The sequence below is a fragment of the Taudactylus pleione genome, unplaced genomic scaffold (genome assembly GCF_031769625.1).
Source record: "Taudactylus pleione unplaced genomic scaffold, aTauple2 ptg000041l, whole genome shotgun sequence".
Classification (NCBI taxonomy): Eukaryota; Metazoa; Chordata; class Amphibia; order Anura; family Myobatrachidae; genus Taudactylus; species Taudactylus pleione.
Genome location: NW_028284443.1, coordinates 56,645,588 through 56,665,252, shown reverse-complemented (window position 1 = coordinate 56,665,252; position 19,665 = coordinate 56,645,588). Strand labels below are relative to the sequence as shown.

The following is a 19,665-nucleotide window of genomic DNA, read 5'->3' as shown; positions in this document are numbered from 1 at the left end:
CAGGGGAAAGAACTACAGCAATGAAAGCTGTACCAAATACTTCCGTTGATGGACTCCCAGGCTAAGTCCCCCATCCCCGGTTTAGGATTTAAAGTGGAAGTTCACACTACTCCAGAAAGGGGCAGGGTGCATTTCCTAATTACCTAAGCGGGCATGGTGAGGTTTACTGCTAAAAAACCCAATTGGTCAACTTGGTAGAGGAAGGAAAATACTCTCCTTCACCAACTTCTACCTAAAATATCTCCTGTTAAAGTATAAGACTCCCCTTTGGACATCTGTCATGTCCAAAGCGTGATGGACTGCAATCATCAATTCCCTGATCACCAACATCCTCACCTATATAGGATACCGAATACTCTTAGGCCGGTATTCAATTTGAGGCGAAAAGTGCTGGACTTTTCGCCTCCTTCGCCTGTTTTCCAGACGGAAAAGTATCGCGCGTGTGCCAGCTATTCCCAGTATTCAATTTTAAAGTAGGCAAAATCGGGAACAGGCGAAGCTTGGATCAGCGAAAAAATACGGGAATTTTCGGGAAATAATTGTAGGACCCCTCTAAAGATGTCCAGACCAGGGGGATCACTATGGGTACCCCCGTTTTTGCCTGCAGAAGAAAGTCGGGTTTTTAAATAGCCGCGGCAGGTGCATAAATGCGACCTTGAAGAAGGTGATGCAGAAGAGCATTTAGAAGTTTTTTTTGAGGAAAAATAACTATGCCCATTTGGGATACTTGAAAATGGGTGCAAGCATATTTTTAAGTCCCTTAAATGATTTTTTTTTAAATTCTGCAAAAATGCACCTGCTGCTACTGCTGCAATGAATAAAACACCTGCCACATATAAGGGAACCCCTCTGGACTCCATTCCGCTAATTTAGAAGTGTTCCCTATTTTTTTTTTTAAACCCCAAAATTTAAAATTAATTATTTGGGGTGTCCCTATTTTTTTTTTTTTTTTTTTAAACTTTTTATTAACACAGATTATTTTTAGGGACCATTCCCAGGGATGCAGGCTCTTTTTTATTAGCCTGCACCCCTAAACCCCAATTCTGCACTTTTTTTCGCCTGCTAAAGGCAAGTGAAAAATTATCCCCGTTTTTTTACAATGACTTTTCGCACCGGCGAAAAGTCAATGAAATTGAATATGGGGATATTGGAAATTAGCGAAAATAATGGACTTTTTCGCCCCATATTGAATATGGCCCTTAGTCGGATTCACCCTCATGTCCTCCTCCTTTGAGAACTCCAGACCGAATTAACCAAGAAGTGTATCTCATTCACCTGTCGTTTCCTGCTCAACTTAAGGACCTCTTGCAAGATTCTTGGCAAAAACAGAAAGATGCTACAATAAAAAGGCACTGTGCCCCATAGTTCTGGTGGGTGTAAAAGAAGAAATTATGCTAGAAAAGCTGCTGCAGAAGGCTTGTGGGCAAGAGGGGTTGCACGCACCTCTCTTTTATGCATTGTAAACTTGGTCATTGTCCCTACCACTGCCAAGGCAATGGACAGAGCAAAGGTCTTACCGAAGCCAGTTGTGTAGGACTACCCAGGTGGGTGCTTGTCATCAAGCTCCACCTCTCAGGCTGCACGATTCTAGGTGAAATATATTATATATTCCAAAAATGTACTCACCCGGTGTCACGACCAGAGTTGTTGTACCTGGTGAGTCGCGGTCTCTGCCTGTGCGAGTGCTTTGGCGCGGTCCTACCGGAGGGGGTGCTGGTGCCTGGAGGTTGGCGCGAGGTGCACATGGATTTCTGAGGGGTACAAGCCATGTGGTGACAGGTAAGACTGGCAGCGCTGCCACACTGGGTTTTGCTGGGCGCCGCCATCTTGGTTTTGGGCATGTGACCTGAATGGGCCAATCAGGTTGGAGCACCTTGTGTTTACTCTCAGCAGCCTATCATACACTTTCCCATGGTACTTAAGGGTGTTCAGCACGCCCTCTAGTTGCCAGTGCAACGTATACACAGCGCAAGCTGTGTGAGAGTTCTCTGTGCTCCTTAGCTCGGTGTGATTATTGCAGTCCCAGCAGTGCTCCGTTTCCTGCTCTGTCTCCATCACAGGCTGTTCCCAGATACCTGCATCTACCCTGCTATACCCCATTACTCACCCCACGGTTTGTGTACTTTCCAGCACTCTGGACTCAGAACCCACTCCAGCACTTCAGACCTCTCTTCCTCAGTCACACATCCATTGGAATTTAGTTTTTTCTGTCTGACACCTGCTCCCAGCCTCACTAATTGGACTTTGTTTCCCTGCAAGACATTTGTTTTCAGCCTCACTTCACTTGGACTTGTTTATTTCCTGCCAATTTATATATTTATTACCACTTCATGAATAATAATACTCCTATTAAACCTGCTGTATTCCAATACTACAAACCAGTTCCTGTATCTTCTCCTGCATCCACCGCGGGTTCAAAAATAATCCAAACCTGACACCCGGGTGCACATCCGAAAACACCCTCAGACATCCTTACAACAAATACTGTGTAAGGCAGCACTCCATGGATTTTAAATGCAATGATATCTAAGACCTCCATTAATCCAACGATTCAGATTCATTTATTACATCTTTCTTCAAGGATAAGTGATCATGGCACGTGAACACACCCCACACCTTTATGGAACCACCACCAGCCTGCAATGTGCCTTGTTGACAACTAGGGTTCATGGCTTCATGGGGTCTGCGACACATCCAAACAATACCATCAGCCTGAAACAACTGGAACCGTGACTCATCAGACCACGCCACATGATCCCAGTCCTCCAGCAACCAATTAGCGACATCACAAGAACAGGTGATCCCGCGGTGTCTGGTGTCGTAGTGTTAACAGGGGCATTCTGGTGAGTCTTCTGCTCCCATACCCCATGGAAGCTAAAGAACCTTGCAATGACCTGCTGCATATGCGTCTGGTACCTTCTGCATTGAATGTGGATGTGCTGTGAGCCAGTGTTACTTGTCTGTTACCACGGACAATTCTGGCTAGATGCGCTGGTCACGATCATTAAGCACATGTGGTCGGCCACTACGCTGTCCAGGGTGGGTGGTAATGCCTTCCATGAGGTATTCCCCGTACACACGTGACTGTAGATCGAGGAACGTAGAATGTCCACACAACTTCGGAAATGGAATGCCCCGTTTGAACTCGATTTGCGTTGCCTTGCCATGAGCAGCCTTGCCGGTGTTCAAACTGACTCACGAGATTTCAGATTACAACTGATGCAGGTCTGGCCATTTTCAAGACATCACAGCCACAGTGACGCCACCTAACATTACCTCTATATACTGCTATATATACACACAGGTTGAGTCTCCCATATTCATATATTCTGAAATACGGAATATTCCGAAATACACATTTTTTTTTAGCATGACTGAGATACTGATACCTTTGTTGTTGATGGTTCAATGTATAAAAACTTTGTTTTATGTACAAAATTATTAAAATTTTTTATAAAATTATCTTCAGGTTGTGTGTATAAGGTGTATATGAAACCAAAAATAATTTTGTGTATGTAGAAATACTTTGTTTGATGCACAAAATTATTAAAAATATTGTATAAAATGACCTTCAGGCTGTGTGTATAAGGTGTATATGAAACAAAAATGCATTCTGTGTTTAAATTTGGGTCCTATTCCCTACATATCTCATTATGGTATGCAAATATTCAAAAATACGGAAAACTCAAATATCTAAAATACTTCTCTCCCAAGCATTTTGGAATTAGGAAACTCCACCTGTATATATGTTAGACATGTGCACCGACCCCCGTTGTTTGGATCTGTATTAACTTCGTGTGTTGGTTTTGTGAAAACAGACCTCATGTGTTTTGGATCTGTATTTATTTTTTAAAAATTATAAAAACAGCTAAAATCACATAATTTGAACCAGTTTTTGTTCCTACGGAATTATTAACCTCAGGGAAGGGGAGGGAAAGGGAAGGGGAGGGGAAGAGAAGGGGAGGGGAAGAGAAGGGGAGGGAAAGGGAAGGTAAGGGGAGGGAAAGGGAGGGAAAGGGAAGGGGAGGGAAAGGGAAGAGAAGGGGAGGGAAAGGGAAGGGAAGGGAAGGGGAGGGAAAGGGAAGGGGAGGGAAAGGGAAGAGAAGGGAAGAGAAGGGGAGGGAAAAGGAAGGGAAGGGGAGTGAAAGGGAAGGGGAGGGAAAGGGAAGAGAAGGGGAGGGAAAGGGAAGGGAAGGGGAGGGAAAGGGAAGGGAAGGGGAGGGAAAGGGAAGGGAGGAAGGTTTCAGTGACTGTGGCAATTCAACTTCCAACATGGCACATCTAGGAAACAGAGTGGTACTGCAGTGGCAGACAAGATGGCAGTTTAATAAACTTTAAAATTGTTTAAGTCGGCAATGCCCCAGACAGTGTAAAATGCAAAGAAAAGAGGTGCAAGATGGAATTGTCCTTGGGCCCTCCCATCTGCTTTATATTAAAAAGGACATGCACATTTTAACAAACCAATCACTTCAGCGACAGGGACCACCACTTGTGGCTGAAGTGATTGGCTTGTTTGCGCCTCCATAAAACAAGCTACCAATGGGCAGCTGACATTGCTGGCAATGATGTCTACATACAAACTGGTTCTACAGAGGCAAGATGTCGTCGCTATTATCATCCTCACATTCATCAGTGTGTACATCATCTTAATACAATATTAATTTGACCCCACTGGAATCCACCATTACAGGTGCCTGTGGACTTTGACATAATTGCTGGTAAAGGTCTTCCTCATGGAATTTGCAGTTCATTTTGATGAACATCATCTTTTGCACATTTTGAGGAAGTAGCCTCCTACGCCGATCGCTGACATGGTTCCCGGCTGTGCTGAAAACTCTCTCTGAGTACACATTGGAGGGTTAGCAGCTTAAGTAAAAAGCAAAGCCAGTTTGTGCAAGGGCCTCCAAATTGCCTTTTTTTACCTGCTAGTAGTCAAACGTACTGTCTGACATGCCTATTTGGACGCGATCGTTAAAATAATCCTCAAACATTCTTTGAATGGTGATCATATAAGATGGAGTCGTGGTAGCGGTGTCACAAATTTTCGGGAATTCTTTTAGAACTCACCAGATGTCAAAATATTCTGAGGAAAGCTGTTTTTTATTGGCAACCGCAGTTGCTGGTGAAACTGAAGGAGGATACATCACAGTGTCACATGCCACTTGAGCTGACAATTTGCTCACCAACAGCTCTTTGCAACTCTTCAGATCTGTAGGCCTGATTTAGCATGTACTGCCAATTGCAGGTTCCCGATGTGAGTGTGCAGAATGGGTACAGGCAGAGGCATTTAAGGGGCGGTGGGGGTCAGTTGGCGTTTCCCTTTATTACAGATGTTTTTTTCTATCCTTCAGCTTCAGTAAATGACGTTTAATCTGTATCATCATGATGACTGGCAGTGGCAGCAGCTGCAACTCTAGTGTTCGGTTGCTGCCCCTGCTGTTCTGTTGATTGATCGTCGTTTTCCATAATAACGCCTGCATTATTATTATTTTTTTTTTTTAAATAAGATAATTTTTTTTTTAACCACCCCAAAAAAATGTGCCCACCGACTGAGACACTGGGCCTGATTCAGAGCCGGACACTATTTGCACTCGCTCGTTCAGAAAAAGGGGCCAGCTATCTAAATTGAGCGCTCGCTCTTTGCGGTCTGTTGACGCCTCTATGTCTGAGCGAGCGAAACATGCGCTTGCTATTTTGTAAAGACGCCCCCTGGCCGCTCGCATCATACGTCATCTCCGCTATTTATTAGATTAATCGAGTACATCGAAAGGCGTCTGAACTTCTCGCAGTGCTTGTGGTTGGATTTTCCTACAGCAAACATGCGAACAGTGCAGGCTAAGAAACAACCAAGTGACGTGGTTGATGACGCTGCTTTGTTAATTATGCACACCCTTAAAACGCCCGTTTTGACCGTTTGGCACGCCTCCGTTCGGATCTCCACTCCCCGTTTTCAAGCACCTTCCCCTCTTACCACCCACAAACGCCTCATCCTGTCACTCAAATTAGCAGGCACTCGCAATTTTGCGAACACACGATTTCCAACCGCACTGACTGGTTGGCGCATGCGCATTACGACCCATACACATGCGCAGATGTGCGAACATCGCTCGGAGCGAACGAGCGGCTCTGAATCAGGCCCACTGCGTGGTGGCCCTTGACCTATTGACTGTTAAATCTCACAGTATTACGGCCTGAATTTTTTATCACAAACAAAACATATATATTTAAAAAAAAAAAAAAAAATGCGCCCTCCAACTGAACGGTGGCCCTTGACCTACTGACTGTTCGTGACTTTTATATTAGACAGAGTATCACGGCCTGAAGTTAATGCACCAAATAAAAAAAATATATTTTTTTTTTAGCCACACACAATAATATTAATTATTATTATTATATTAAATGATGTTCCTGTACTAAAAAAAACAAACAAAACAAACACTTGCTGACTTCCTATCCACAAAACTAGCTTGGCCAGTATTACCTAGGGGACTGTCACTGTGGGTGGCACTCAGGGCCAGTGCAAGGTTTCTCAGCACCCTAGGCAAAGCTTCAACCTACTGTCCCCCTCTCTAAGAGACATCCTTAATTTTGTGATAGGCAGACTCAGGGGCGCTTCCCCAGATCCTGGCGCCCTAGGCAACTGCCTAAAGCTGCCTATGGTAAAGCTGGCACTGATGGCACTGCCCATCAAAGATAGTGTCACTACTAAGCCTCTCCTACTCCTGACTCTCACGGTCACTAAAGCTGCCCACACACATAGCGATATATTACCCGATCTGGCCGATTCCGACACATTGGAACGACAGATCGTGTAAAATATGGCCAAATCCTGAGTAAATCGTGAGTCCCTACTCACAATCACGATGCGATGCGTGTCCCTTCTGGTCGCATATCGCATCGTCAGATCTGTCGTGCAGTAGGGCAGATCTGACAATCTAGGACCCGATGCACTGTGAAAGTCTGTATGCAGGAGAGATCGTATGAAGATTGGACACCAAATCGTGTGCAGATCATGTGGAGATCGTGTGCAGAGCTGCCGGGGAGAGTTTCAAGGGATATCGTACACATCGGCTGATCGTGTGCAGATTGCTATGTGTGCAGATCACTACCTAAGCGGTCCTGTGACAAATGAGGCAGAATCACCACGGAAGGGACTTATATCGGATGCACAACACGCAAGATCCAAAGCCAGGAAGAAGGCATTGCGTCTCATTTTGGAATCCGGAAAAGGCAGAGATCTAAGCAGCGGCTGGGATTTCCTCAGATTAGGTAAATTTGGGCGGGTTCGGTTATATATATATTTTATTAATGAACCAGACACTGCCTCTTTGAGCCATCTTCTATCACTCCAAGCCTCCTCCTCTGACTTCTGATATCCATATATTTTAAACTAGGGATTGCATTTGTCATGTATAATATGTATTATTAAATAGTTGCTGTAACCAGTATCTCACAATACAGTAGAAGCAAGCAAAGACATATTTACAATAACAATATTAATTGAAATAGCATTTACATACACACACAGGAATCACATTTGTTGATTTACCAAAGGATATAACAGGATTTGGGGTACATGTATAAAGAGGCCACTTACAGTGGTGATAATGACGCACCTGCTGTGCCTATTATCGTGGCAAAGTGGCAGCTGTTTAATGCTGAACATAATAAGAAACAGTGCACTGAGGTGGGTGAATGAGGACACCCCTTTGGCGATTAGTGCCGAGATGCATAAGCCAAAGTGTTGGGGAGCCTTGGGAACCTCTGTCACAGTGATTATTGCCTACTGGATCTGTTTTGGCCAGGAATGATTAAACATGAAATATACATCAAAGGAACAAATATCTCCCCCACAATGACACATGTGGCAAGCATAACAGTGCAAGATTAAAGAAATGTGGTCTCTTACCTGTTCTAACCAGCTGTTCTTAGCAGTCAGCTCTTTAAGCTCATTCATAAACATATCTTTTACTTTTTTTAATTCATCGTCAAATTTTTTAGTTTCTTCTTTTTTCCAGTTGTCAAATTTGTTAGCCAATTCTTGTTCAACAGTTTTCTTTTGCTCATTTTCCTGTATCTGTTTAATAATACAAAAGTCAATCATTTTAATGTGGCATAAGAAGCATTTTCACTATTACAATCTTGATCTATATTCTTGACCAATTATACAAACATACATAACATCTATATTTTTGATGGAAATCTTAGGGGCATGGCTCCGTGTCCCTTGTAGTACTGGTCCTCAGACAGGCCAGCTTGGGTACATGCTACCATCCCCCCCACAGCACCTCTGGATATCATTACCTGTGAGCTTTTTAGCACAAGACCCACATAAGGAGCACTTTATCTTACTAAAATGTTAGAATGTCACACAATAATCAAAATGAAACCAAAATACAAGGGGTCTATTTATCAAGCAGTGAAAAGTGCGGAGAAGTGGACCAGTGGATAAGTTGCCCATAGCAACCAATCAGATGCCACCTATTATTTTATAGACTGTACTTGATAAGTGCTACTTCAAAGCTGATTGGTTGCAATGGGCAACTTCTCCACACGTTTCACTGCTTGATACATAGACCCCCTAGTATTATATAGGTTTTATACACTGTGTAATGTACCTGGCTGAAGTCACCGTACCTGTGACAGTTTCTCTATGTGGGCGGTGTGTGCAGCCTCCAGCTGAGCCTTGGTCTTCTGTAGTTCTTCTTTCAGACCATTTATTTGATACTGCAACTTCTCACTTGCTTGGAAGCTTTGGTTTTCTGTTTGAGAGTGATAGAACAGACACATATATAATGTTCCCGTGACAAAAAAAAAGAGATTTGTAATTTTATTCTATAAACAGAAGCATTGTTCTGTGTATTATGTCATTTATATCAGTTCATTTCCAGAATATTCAGATGCAGAATTTAAATGGTGATTACAGTACATTTGAGCATCTTTTATTCAATGCCAGTGTCATGATGTTAGGACAGAATGGATTTAAACCAGAAGCTATAGATTTAAGTCTGTACACACTATACGATGTCTAGTGTGCCCAACATCTTCAGCAATGGGACCCAACAGGGGAGCCGACAGCAATGAAGCTACTACGGGGACGTGGCCCTCGCTAACGACATCCCTGGTCGGACCTTCATGTAGTTCCGATGGAGGATGTCGCTGATGACGCGTGGGAGCATGCATCGTCAGCTACATAGTGGGTACACACTAGACGATGTGCCCGATTTGTCGCTCCGATCCGCCGGATCGAACAACATATTTTCTAGTGTGTACACAGCATTAGAGGCTGATGCAAACTTGGTCGCTAAATGGGCAGAGTGGGGTGCAAAATGGGCATAAAGTAAAAAGTGCATCCAAGAATAGTGTATTTCCATAAACTGGTATAAGTTTGACTCAAGATCAGGTGCCAAGTGTGTGATATTGGAATAAGCATAGCTCACAGCAGCACAGAGGAGTAAAATCTACCAGCAGCAGACCTTATTTTTTCCACATCTTCTTTACCCTGCATATTATTTAAAGAAATATTCATTCATAGCAAATCACAAAATTAGTGAGATCTCCTTTGTTCTCAGCAAAAATATATAATGACTCAATTAGCACATGACTATGGCCCTCATTCAGAGTCGTACGCTCTGAGCAGAGCGCACGCTCTGAATGAGGGCCGGGCTCCATGAAAATGGAGCGTCCTCCTGGACGCTCGTATAGCTGTGGGTCACCACCCACAGGCTATACGAGCGTGCATTGTGATGGCCGCGATGGTCGTGACCATCGCGACCATCGAAATTGCGAGCCGGAGCCTGCGGTTGAGGTTTTCAACCGCAAGCTCCGGAGTGATTTTGGCTCTATCAGAGCCAAAATCACTCCCACTGACATCACTAGTGATGTCAGTGGGCCGGCTTTTGACGGGAGGCGTTCCCGTGGGAACGCCCCCTTCCGGGAGGCACGCCCCCGGCATGCCCACCAAAGGGGGCGTGCTGTCAGTCAACATTGACAGCACGCCTCCTTTGATCGGACACAACGAGCGAAGGACTTTCCTTCGCTCGTCGCGTCTGGCGCATGCGCACGACGGAGCTCCCTCCATCGTGCGCATGCTCAGTCCATAACATCGACCCACTTGCGAGCGGACAGCCGCTCGCGGGTGGGTCTGAATCAGGCCCTATATATTTATATTAAAGCAATTGTCATAACACTGGGCCCGATTCAGCATAGATTTTGCGACAACGTACGCAGATTGATCGATGGTGCGTACTGCGAATGCAGCGCAGGGCGCGTGCATGAGTTAGCCTTGCGATAGCTTTGTGATCAAGCAGAATGGAAGCCATTGCAGAGAGAGTGACAGGCTGCAGCGTTTGGAGGTGGTGACGGGGGAGTGGTCGGAGAAACGCAAGCGTGACTGTCCGTTTGAACGCTGTATCCTAGGCGTGAATAAAATAGCCATTGAGACGGCATACACAACTTGAGTACTCACTGTGACGGGGCCTACTCTTGGTGCAGGGTGTTCAGACCTGGGCCTGCTTTGCCTAAGGGCCATGTGGGCTTTACACACTTTGCACCCATTGTAGTTACGCCACTGTATGGACATTACCATTTATTCAATCACTTTAGTCTTTCCTGCCATACATCTATGGGTTGCAAAGAAAAATGAGCAACGATACATAGGCAGGGAGATCACAAATACTCTGCGTAAAAAACAAGGAGGGAGGGCATAAGGTCTGTGGGCGAGGTAGGTGTATATGATATGTGTGGGAAGTGGGAGTTGTCAGGTGGACCTTAGCTTGGGTTTTGCACATGGTTCAGTAGCCTTCAGTTGTTTCACTGTGTTTTCCTTGATGTGACTATTGCTAGTGAACTAAAGGTTACATTTCTTTGAATACTGTTGTAGCGGATAAAAAGCCTGACCAGTGCTGGAGAATGGCCACGCCAACCAAACACGTGATGGCCAGGTACCCATTTAGGATCATCGCAAGGCAAATGCAGGTACTTAGGGGCAGCTATGGTGTCCCCAGGGTCCTGCACACTGAGCGGCGGAACTGCTCACACAATCCTTGTTAAGGCCCTGTGCCCAACTTCACTCTAGGGGGTATATTTACTAAAGTGTGGGTTTTAGAAGTGGAGACGTTGCCCATAGCAACCAATCATATTCTAGCTATTATCTTCTAGAAGGTGCTAGATAAATGTTAAGAAGAATCTGATTGGTTGCTATGGGCAACATCTCCACTTCTAAAAACTCTCACTTTAGTAAATATACCCCTAAGTGCGTTATATATAGTCTTCAAATAGTCAAAGTAAAAATAAATCATAGTAACAGTCTAAATTTAAAAAAAATAAAGTATGTTGTTGGCTGGAATTTCAGCAGTTGTTATCACATGTAATACCTTCATTATGCCTCCTCTTTATATGATCTTGTAAATATGAGTAATTCATGAAAGCCTTCTCACAATATTGACACTGAAATGGAAAAAATATGTACACGGTTTACGATATTGATACAAAAATATTATTTACCAAAGTACAGCACTGAATGATTTTGATTAATAAACTGAAATATAAAAGTTGTATTTGTGACAAACAGGATTCTGAAGTAGAACATATGAAACAAGTGTGGCTGATATTAAATATAAGGATATTTATATACCGGACCTACATGTTTTATGGATAGCTCCATATTCTGGAATGCAGTTATTCTAAAATATTCTTTTTTTTTTTACCTCACACCTTTTTGTGTTCTTTAACCACTTATCTGGCGACGTTGCATGTGATCTAGCAGTGCTTCAGTTGGCAAGGTCGCATCACGTTACAACGCCAGCCCGCTCTGTCCCCCGGCTTTAGCAGAGGAGATCCGTTCTTCACGAGTGCAGAACGGATCACCTCCAACTTCCTGGACCCCCCGGAAATGATGCGGTAGTCTGTGACTGCTGACATGACTTCCAGGATCGTGCCCCAGAATGCCGTGCGAATGGCACTCCGGGTTCATGTGCCAGGCACAGTGAAACTTTGTTCCCCTCTAAGCACTATTTGGGTGACCTCTGCAAGTGCATATATCGGCTACAGGAGGGGGGACTGATCAACAGTCCCCCCTGACACACTCTCCACTGTGCACTGCCTGTGGGGGGATATATGCCCATAGGCGTGGGGTAACCCCCAGGGTATCTAGTATTAGTTGGGGTTGGGGGGAGGCATACAATAAAGTATTATGATGCTGGAGGGGGGTAAAATAACAAGAGATATGGTAAGAACTTACCTTTGTTATCTCTGTTTCTACGAAGTCCATAGGGTCCACAGGGTTGACCTTGGGGTATAGGTTGGGAACCAAATCCGGGCACCACGCAGTTAAAGCTTTTAGCTCCCAGGATGCACTGGGTCCACTCTCCCTATAACCCCACCCCCAAGCCAGAGGCACCTCAGTTTGTAAGTAGCCAAAGGCCGGAGGAGGAGAGAAAAAGAGAGAGAAAACTGGAACACTCAATAACCATACTCACCGAAATGGGAGACGGAAAACCGGTGACCAGCCACACAGCCCATATGAAGCCAGGTGCGTCAGGGCGGGCGCCCTGTGGACCCTATGGACTTCGTAGAAACAGAGATAACAAAGGTAAGTTCTTACCATATCTCTTGTTTTCTACTTCAGGGTCCATAGGGGGTCCACAGGGTTGACCTTGGGGATGTCCCAAAGCAGTTCAACCAAGGGTGGGGACGCTCCTGTGCTGAGAGGAGAATCCGTCGCCAAAAAAGAAACATCCTGAGAGGCAAAGGAAACCAATGCCTAGAACCTTAAAAAGGTGTGGACAGAAGACCACGTGGCCACCTAGTAAGGCAAAACAGCCGAGGCGCCACAGCGAGCCGCACACGAGGGTCACATGGCCCGAGAAAAAACAAGCATCAACAACAGGAAGGCCTACCCATGGGTAGGCCCCTGAGGAAGACCTACGAGGCCATCCAAGCCAACATTTGGTTATAGGCCGGCCATCCTTTCCTGTGAAAACCAGAAATCTCAGACCACCAATAAGGAGTCCGATTTCCGTAAGGAACCTGAACGGATCACATAAATCCAAAGAGGCCAGACCACAGTCAATGAGGCCACACCAGCCGAGAGGACTGGGGACAGAATGGCCGTACCATAAGTTCCAGAATATGGAACCTGAAAACCACTAAGAAGAAACACAGGGCGAGAGCAACTCCCACCCTGACATGATGCCCTCCAGAAGAGGGAGCCACATGAGAACGCTCCCAATTCAGACACTCTCCTGGTTGATATAAACACCCTGAGAGAAAGAGAGAGCCTAAGCAATAGACCATGTAATGGCTATCACAACCAGCGGTTCCATTGACTGTCCCCGGAGGTAACGAAGAACCACTACTTACTCCCAAGGAGTCCCTAGGGAGGACAAATGGAGGCATAATCAAGAAAACACTCCAAAGGATGAACTGGATACCAGAGTGAAGCAATTCCATATCTTAACCATACTGACAGTGTAGAGATCCGCACTGTCAGGAAGACCAGGCCAAGTGTGAAACCCAAGCCAGCCGGAAGGAATGCCAGAATATCTGGAAATCCTGGACACCGGAGGATTGTATCGACAGGTACAATACCATAAGATTTATGGCTGCCACAGTTTGTGGTAGGTCCCAGCAAAAGCTGATCCATGTGCTCTAATCATTCCAACGATGACAAAGCCAGGGAAGCCGTAAGACCACTGTAAGGACACAGTCAAAGACAAACGACCCAGGTCCAAGGCAAAACCAAGGACCCTGAGACAACAGGTCCGGGCAGTGAAGCATCAGGGATGGAGTATCGATGTAGAGACTCCGAAGATCCAAGTACCCCTGACATCTGGGGCAATCAGGAGCCACCAGCAGGAAAGCATCTCCGTCTCGATTGAAAACACTTCCAAAGACCTCGAGGAAGAAGGGAGACCGGAGAACACAGGTACACAAAGTGGAAGGACCACTTCACCGACAAAGAGTCGCTGAAGTTTGCTTCAGAATCCCCAGAGCTGAACTGTAACACCATAGTGTGATAAAGTCAGAAGGCCATGAGGGTCACCTCAGGGGGGCCCCCCCTGCTCACCAGGAGATGAAACCTCTCTTGGGGAAGAGACTAGTCCCCGGGATGCACGTCGTGACGGCTGAGGACTCCCGCTTCCCAATGGAGAGCTCCTGAAATGAACGCTGCCGAGATGGTCGGGAGGAGACCCTCGGACTATGTCCGAATATGTGACATACCTGTCATTGCCACCCAACGAACAGTGTTGCTAAAAAGGAAGCCACTGTCCTGACCCTGTCGGACTGAACCTTTTCAGGTTCACCGGGAAACAAGAGTTATGCCAGAGTAAGTTAATTGACAGGGTGGAATCGACAGACGTCCAACTGCACTGAAAAGGATTCGATCCAGACACTGTCCCTAGCAAAGAAAACCCTGGACGAGATGGCCATAGCCACCCGGACAGGGACCGACTTGCCTCCGGAGAGAGCATCATCGTTTGAACAGTTATCCGACAGAAAAAACTCATTCCATCTGGAGATGAGCCAATTATGGAAAGGCCTGGAATGGAACTGAGCCCATTCCACCATGCATCCCAGAGTGTAAAGACATCTGTCGACTGCGCAGATAACCATGTACTCCTAATGGAAGAGAGGAGATTCCGTCTTACGCCAGAAGAATTCTCAGATTCTGAGAATCCAGCAGGGATCCTAGATGAAGAATACCCAGAGAGGGATGCAGGGAGGACTTTTTCCCCGTTGATTAAACGTCTGCACCCCGAAGAAGCCACAGTCATCCTGACCTGGCCGTAAAGTACCCCGGTGATCCCGCTAAGAGCAGGAGGCCGTCCAGGTACAGGAGCATTGGGATATACTGAACAGAAGAACTGTCAGAAAATCCAAAACGCTGGTAAACCCCTGTGGGGCTGAGGACAGTCCCAACAGGCAGAGCCCGAAAAATTGTAAGTGTTGCTGTGATACAGCAAACCTCAGCCCATGCTGAGGAAAGGTCTCTGTAAGTACCCGTAGGCACGCGTCCTGTATATCCAGTGATACCCTAAAGTCCCCAGGTTCCAAACATCGTATGATGGAGCCTAGGGATTTCCTCCTGAGCCCAGGTAGCTTTAGGAACTGGTTCAGGGAATTGAGACAGAGAATAGGCCAAAGAGGACCATTCAGCCACCGCACCAGAAAGAAAACAGAACAACCAGTCCCTCACTGAGATAGTGGGGATGGCCTAATTAGCTCCGCTTACCGCAACAACTGCATAGCTTTCTGGATCTGTAAGGCCCTTGTAAAGAGGGCGTACCCTCCTACCCACGTAGCCGCGGCAACTTGACACTAATACCGGGCGAACTGAGAAAATCGGTATCTCCCAGTTGTAGGCCTGTCCCGTCAGACTGAAGAGATATCCGTAGGTTCAGAAGCAGGATCGGCTGGCAGTCCAGGCCTGCTCGGTACTGGATATGTTGGCCCTTGTAGATGCCGACAGTCTACGAAGAAACAGACCTTTAGGCTGACCCAGAGGACAAAAAAGACTTAACAGACTTAGTCTGAGGCCTTGTAGTGGGCATAGCTGAAAGCGGTAAACTTGTCGTTAGTAATACTGCCAATGTTACTACAATCTTGTCAAGGTCAGGACCAAACAATATCAACCCTAAAGATGGTATCTGCACCTCTGCATTCCCAGAGCGCAGCCATAGGGTATTACGGAGGATACAGTCGCAGCCGGAACTCTGAAAGTTAGGAGACTGGTATCCAATATAGGCATTTCCACCTATGACAACAGCATATATTACGTGAGCGACCAAATACATTTGAACCCCCGACGTGTTGGAGGGGAAAAAACGTTACAAATGCATCAACCCAATATGCAATAGTATTAACCAACCATGCTATAGCCATGGTAGGATGGGTAACAACTCCTGAAAGCAAGTATACTGATTTCAGGCAGAGTTACCACCTACGGATCCGAAGAATCCGACCACGCAGGAATGGGAGGCGTAGTAACGTCTGTAATCAGACGAGTAACACGCCCATCCCCCCCAGGAGGGGCTCGTGATGACCCTCAGGGAATTTGGGACAGGAGGCCAAACACTGTTGTAACACCTCCTATCTGGCAACAGCCAGAGTCCTGCTATGCGATCCACCCGCTAGTCAGCAACAGGTAACCCGAAGGCACGCAATACTGAGGGTGTATGATACAGGTGCAGGTCAACATTCACTCTAACCAGAATGGACCTGCTACCAGCCCTAAAGCAGGGATAATAATACCTGAAATAGGCTTCCCCCCGTGTAAGAGGGAAAGAGCCCCGAACAGTACCCAGTTCACGGCAGAGCCAACTGGGAAGTAACCACAGGGCGTCAACCACGCCAATTAGCGTTTCGTAGAAAACGACATCCACCCAGGGTGGCTGTTGTGGTAATCCCTGCAAGGGGAATGACAGACTATTGTGGCACCAGGGGGAATTCATATACTGCGAAAAACCCCTGCAGGGAGCGGTAGTCTGTGTCACAGGGGAAGAGTGCAAGAAGCTGCGAGATACCCTGAGATGAAAAGGGCAGTACGGTGAAGTAACCCCAAGTGAGGTACAACAATGGGGCCCGCCCGGCGATCCGCAATTGAGAGGATCCCGAGAAAACAAACCGCCCAAGGGGGTCGTGAAAGAGGCCGGCACCAGATGACGCCACATACAGAACCCTTTATGAGTCAAATCCTCCGCACTAACACCTGCAGCACATGACTTGCAGGATAGTAAAAATGGGTGCAGTATAACGCTCTATCTCCTGGTCAGACATATCTGACCAATCTTGGCGGAAATATTAAGCAGCACTATACTGGTCCTGACTGATGCCAAAAATTAGCTGCAGGGACCCATTTTCAGCGTATGCAACACACAGTTCCATCTAAAATATGGCAACGTGCAGCACGCAACAGTATGTGACAAACCACACAAATATTAACAAGTATATAAATGTGAGGTCTCAGAACCACCCTAAGTACAGCTGTATTAGGGCAGATAAAGAAAAGGGATAGATATACACTGACAGGTGAGAGAATAAAGTACAGTCAGCACTAGCATAAGTCACATACAATGCAGATATATACATATATACATAAACATGTCATATAATATACTGCACTATTACACTGCATTCAACTTACCCAGATTCAGTGTCTGGGAAGGCTACAGCGCTGTGTACACTGACCTGATGGTGAGGTACGCAGGGGGACTGGACTCACTGCCATCCTGAGAGATCTCTGCTGCACCACAGAGATAAAATGGCCGCTGGAGACCTCAGAGGAAGCGTGGCCCGCGGAGGAAGCAGCTCAGCGACGCCAGACTATGGATTCTGAAAGGCGCGCTGAGCTGAGGGGAGGAGCCGCTGTAACAGGGAAGGCTGCCTCCCCTGGCCGGCTATTAACCCCCGGGACGCCGGCTCCCTGCACCGATCGTTAAGTCCCTGGTGGTCTAGTGGACACACGGGGTATGGGGGGCCCGCCGCCACTGCCGGCGCCTCCGGTCTGTCCCCTGAGACCGGAGGCACAGGACTGCATTTGAAATGCGCGGATCACCGCAAGCGGTGATCCGCGACCTTACCTGCTCCCCGTGGATCCGGCAGCAGTCCTGGGCGCCCGCAGAGTCCGGCTAGTACAGACTCTGGGGTCCCGCTGAGATCCCCAGATCTGTACTGGCGTCTCAGCGCCAGCGGGGTGACGGAGCGGCAGCTTAGACGTCCTATGGACAGTCCGACGCTGCCGCTCTGAAGAGTTCAAAGTCCATGAAAAAACTTTGTCCCTAAAAAAATAAAATAAGCTTAGGGGCTGCTAATCAGCTCCCCCTGCGCTAACGGTGACCCGACTCCGGCCGGGCACCAACTTAAACTGAGGTGCCTCTGGCTTGGGGGTGGGGTTATAGGGAGAGTGGACCCAGTGCATCCTGGGAGCTAAAAGCTTTAACTGCGTGGTGCCCGGATTTGGTTCCCAACCTATACCCCAAGGTCAACCCTGTGGACCCCCTATGGACCCTGAAGTAGAAAATAATAAAAATACTGGTAGGGTAGGAGAAGGGGGAAGGGGGAGTGCAAAAACACCAGGGGAGAGTGGTTTATAAAACAGGGATTTTTTTTTTTTTTACTATTAAGGGGGTGTTGGGTAATGTTACTAGGATTTATGACCACTGTAGGGTTTTTGCCAAAGGAGGGGGGTTGGAAGTTATTTTATAATGGAGGGCCTACGGACACGGGGAGGGGGGGGGGGGGAGTGCAAAACACCCACTAGATATATTTTGTTTTTATGAAAATATTTAAAATATATGAATATAATAATTTTCAAACTTTATTAAATAATAAAAAAAAACTGACAATTTCTGAGCGGTTTTGTGGGAAATTATATTTATTAAAGCAGCCAATGGCAACTGGCATTTCTGTACAGCATCTGGTGGTGCCTCAGTGTTGAAACGAGGAAAGATGGAGACATGGAACATAACCAGGCACTGTATCCATTTAACTTTACTGAATCCTCTTATGGTTCTAGAGAAGGATGCTGTTTTTTTGTGCAACATGGATACTATTACTGCTATCTACCATTTTGGAGAAGCTGTTATACTACTGTTTTAGTGTTATACACATGGTTTGAAACAGAGCCAGGGCAGTTGTTCCCCATGTTTGTCACCAAGGAAGCAGCAGAGATCACCAAAGGTGGAACAGAGATGGTAATAGTGATGACAGTTGAGGTCACTGGGTCCAGAAGTTGGCACCAGTGCATTAATACAACTCGGTCCTTGGTGTGAGGACTCTCCACTACAATAACTTATACATCACATGCATACATGAATGCTGAATTTGCACATCTGAAAGAGATTTTCATATTAACAAGCCTCAATACAAATCTATTGATGATAAGAAATGTATAATGAGAGACATAAACACAAGGCCAAACAATGCATATATTGGGACTGGATGGGGGTAGTGTGATGAGAAATTAAAACTCTGCTTTTTAGTAATGTTTTTTAGACTTAAGTAACAAAAATATATATTACATGTATTCAACCATACACAAACCTAAGCCCTTACAAAAGGTTTGCAGGAAACGTAAAATTCCTCTTCAAATCCCAAATCTGAGCCAGTGGATTATGGGCCTGGCTCCGAGTCACACGCCAAGTGGCTGTAGCTGTGAGCCGCCTGATTTACTACCTCATGCTAATGCCAGAATCTGTATGACTAATGCCAGGGTGCGTGTATCTGAAAAGCAGACAGTTATGATGCCCAATTATTTTACGCCAGCTGCAGCAACCGTCATTATTGGTATCGGCACATATTAGGTGCAAGAGATCCATTAGAATGAGGGTTCCCCTCGCCGTGCTCATGACTCTGAATCGTTGCTGCCCAGGAACGCCTATTTTCATGGAAAGACATATCTGGCCAAGGTCCATCTGACTCAGAATGTGTAAATTCACAAATTTGGTGTGTGTGTCTTTTTTTTTAAATATTTTCTAAAAAGAGGGGGTACGCCAAGTGCCACAATGGCAGGGTCAAGCTTGCTGGGACCTGTAGTCCCACTGTAAAGAACAATTTTTTAGTAGCACTCATTAAGCCTGCACCCACGGCTGCCAGGGTTGCAGGGAATAGCCCTGGGGTATTCTCAGGGAAGAAGGGGGGGGGGGGGGGGGTACAGCAGCTCAG

General features: G+C 46.2%; 1 protein-coding gene across 1 annotated transcript in view; it reads right to left on the bottom strand.

The window, feature by feature from the left end:
* DZIP1 (DAZ interacting zinc finger protein 1) overlaps positions 1–19,665 on the bottom strand; it is a 74,716-nt gene that overhangs the window by 46,266 nt on the left and 8,785 nt on the right. The window contains 3 exon segments of the mRNA XM_088457036.1: positions 7,910–8,077; positions 8,638–8,762; positions 11,376–11,448. Coding sequence (XP_088313162.1) covers positions 7,910–8,077; positions 8,638–8,762; positions 11,376–11,448 — 366 coding nt within the window.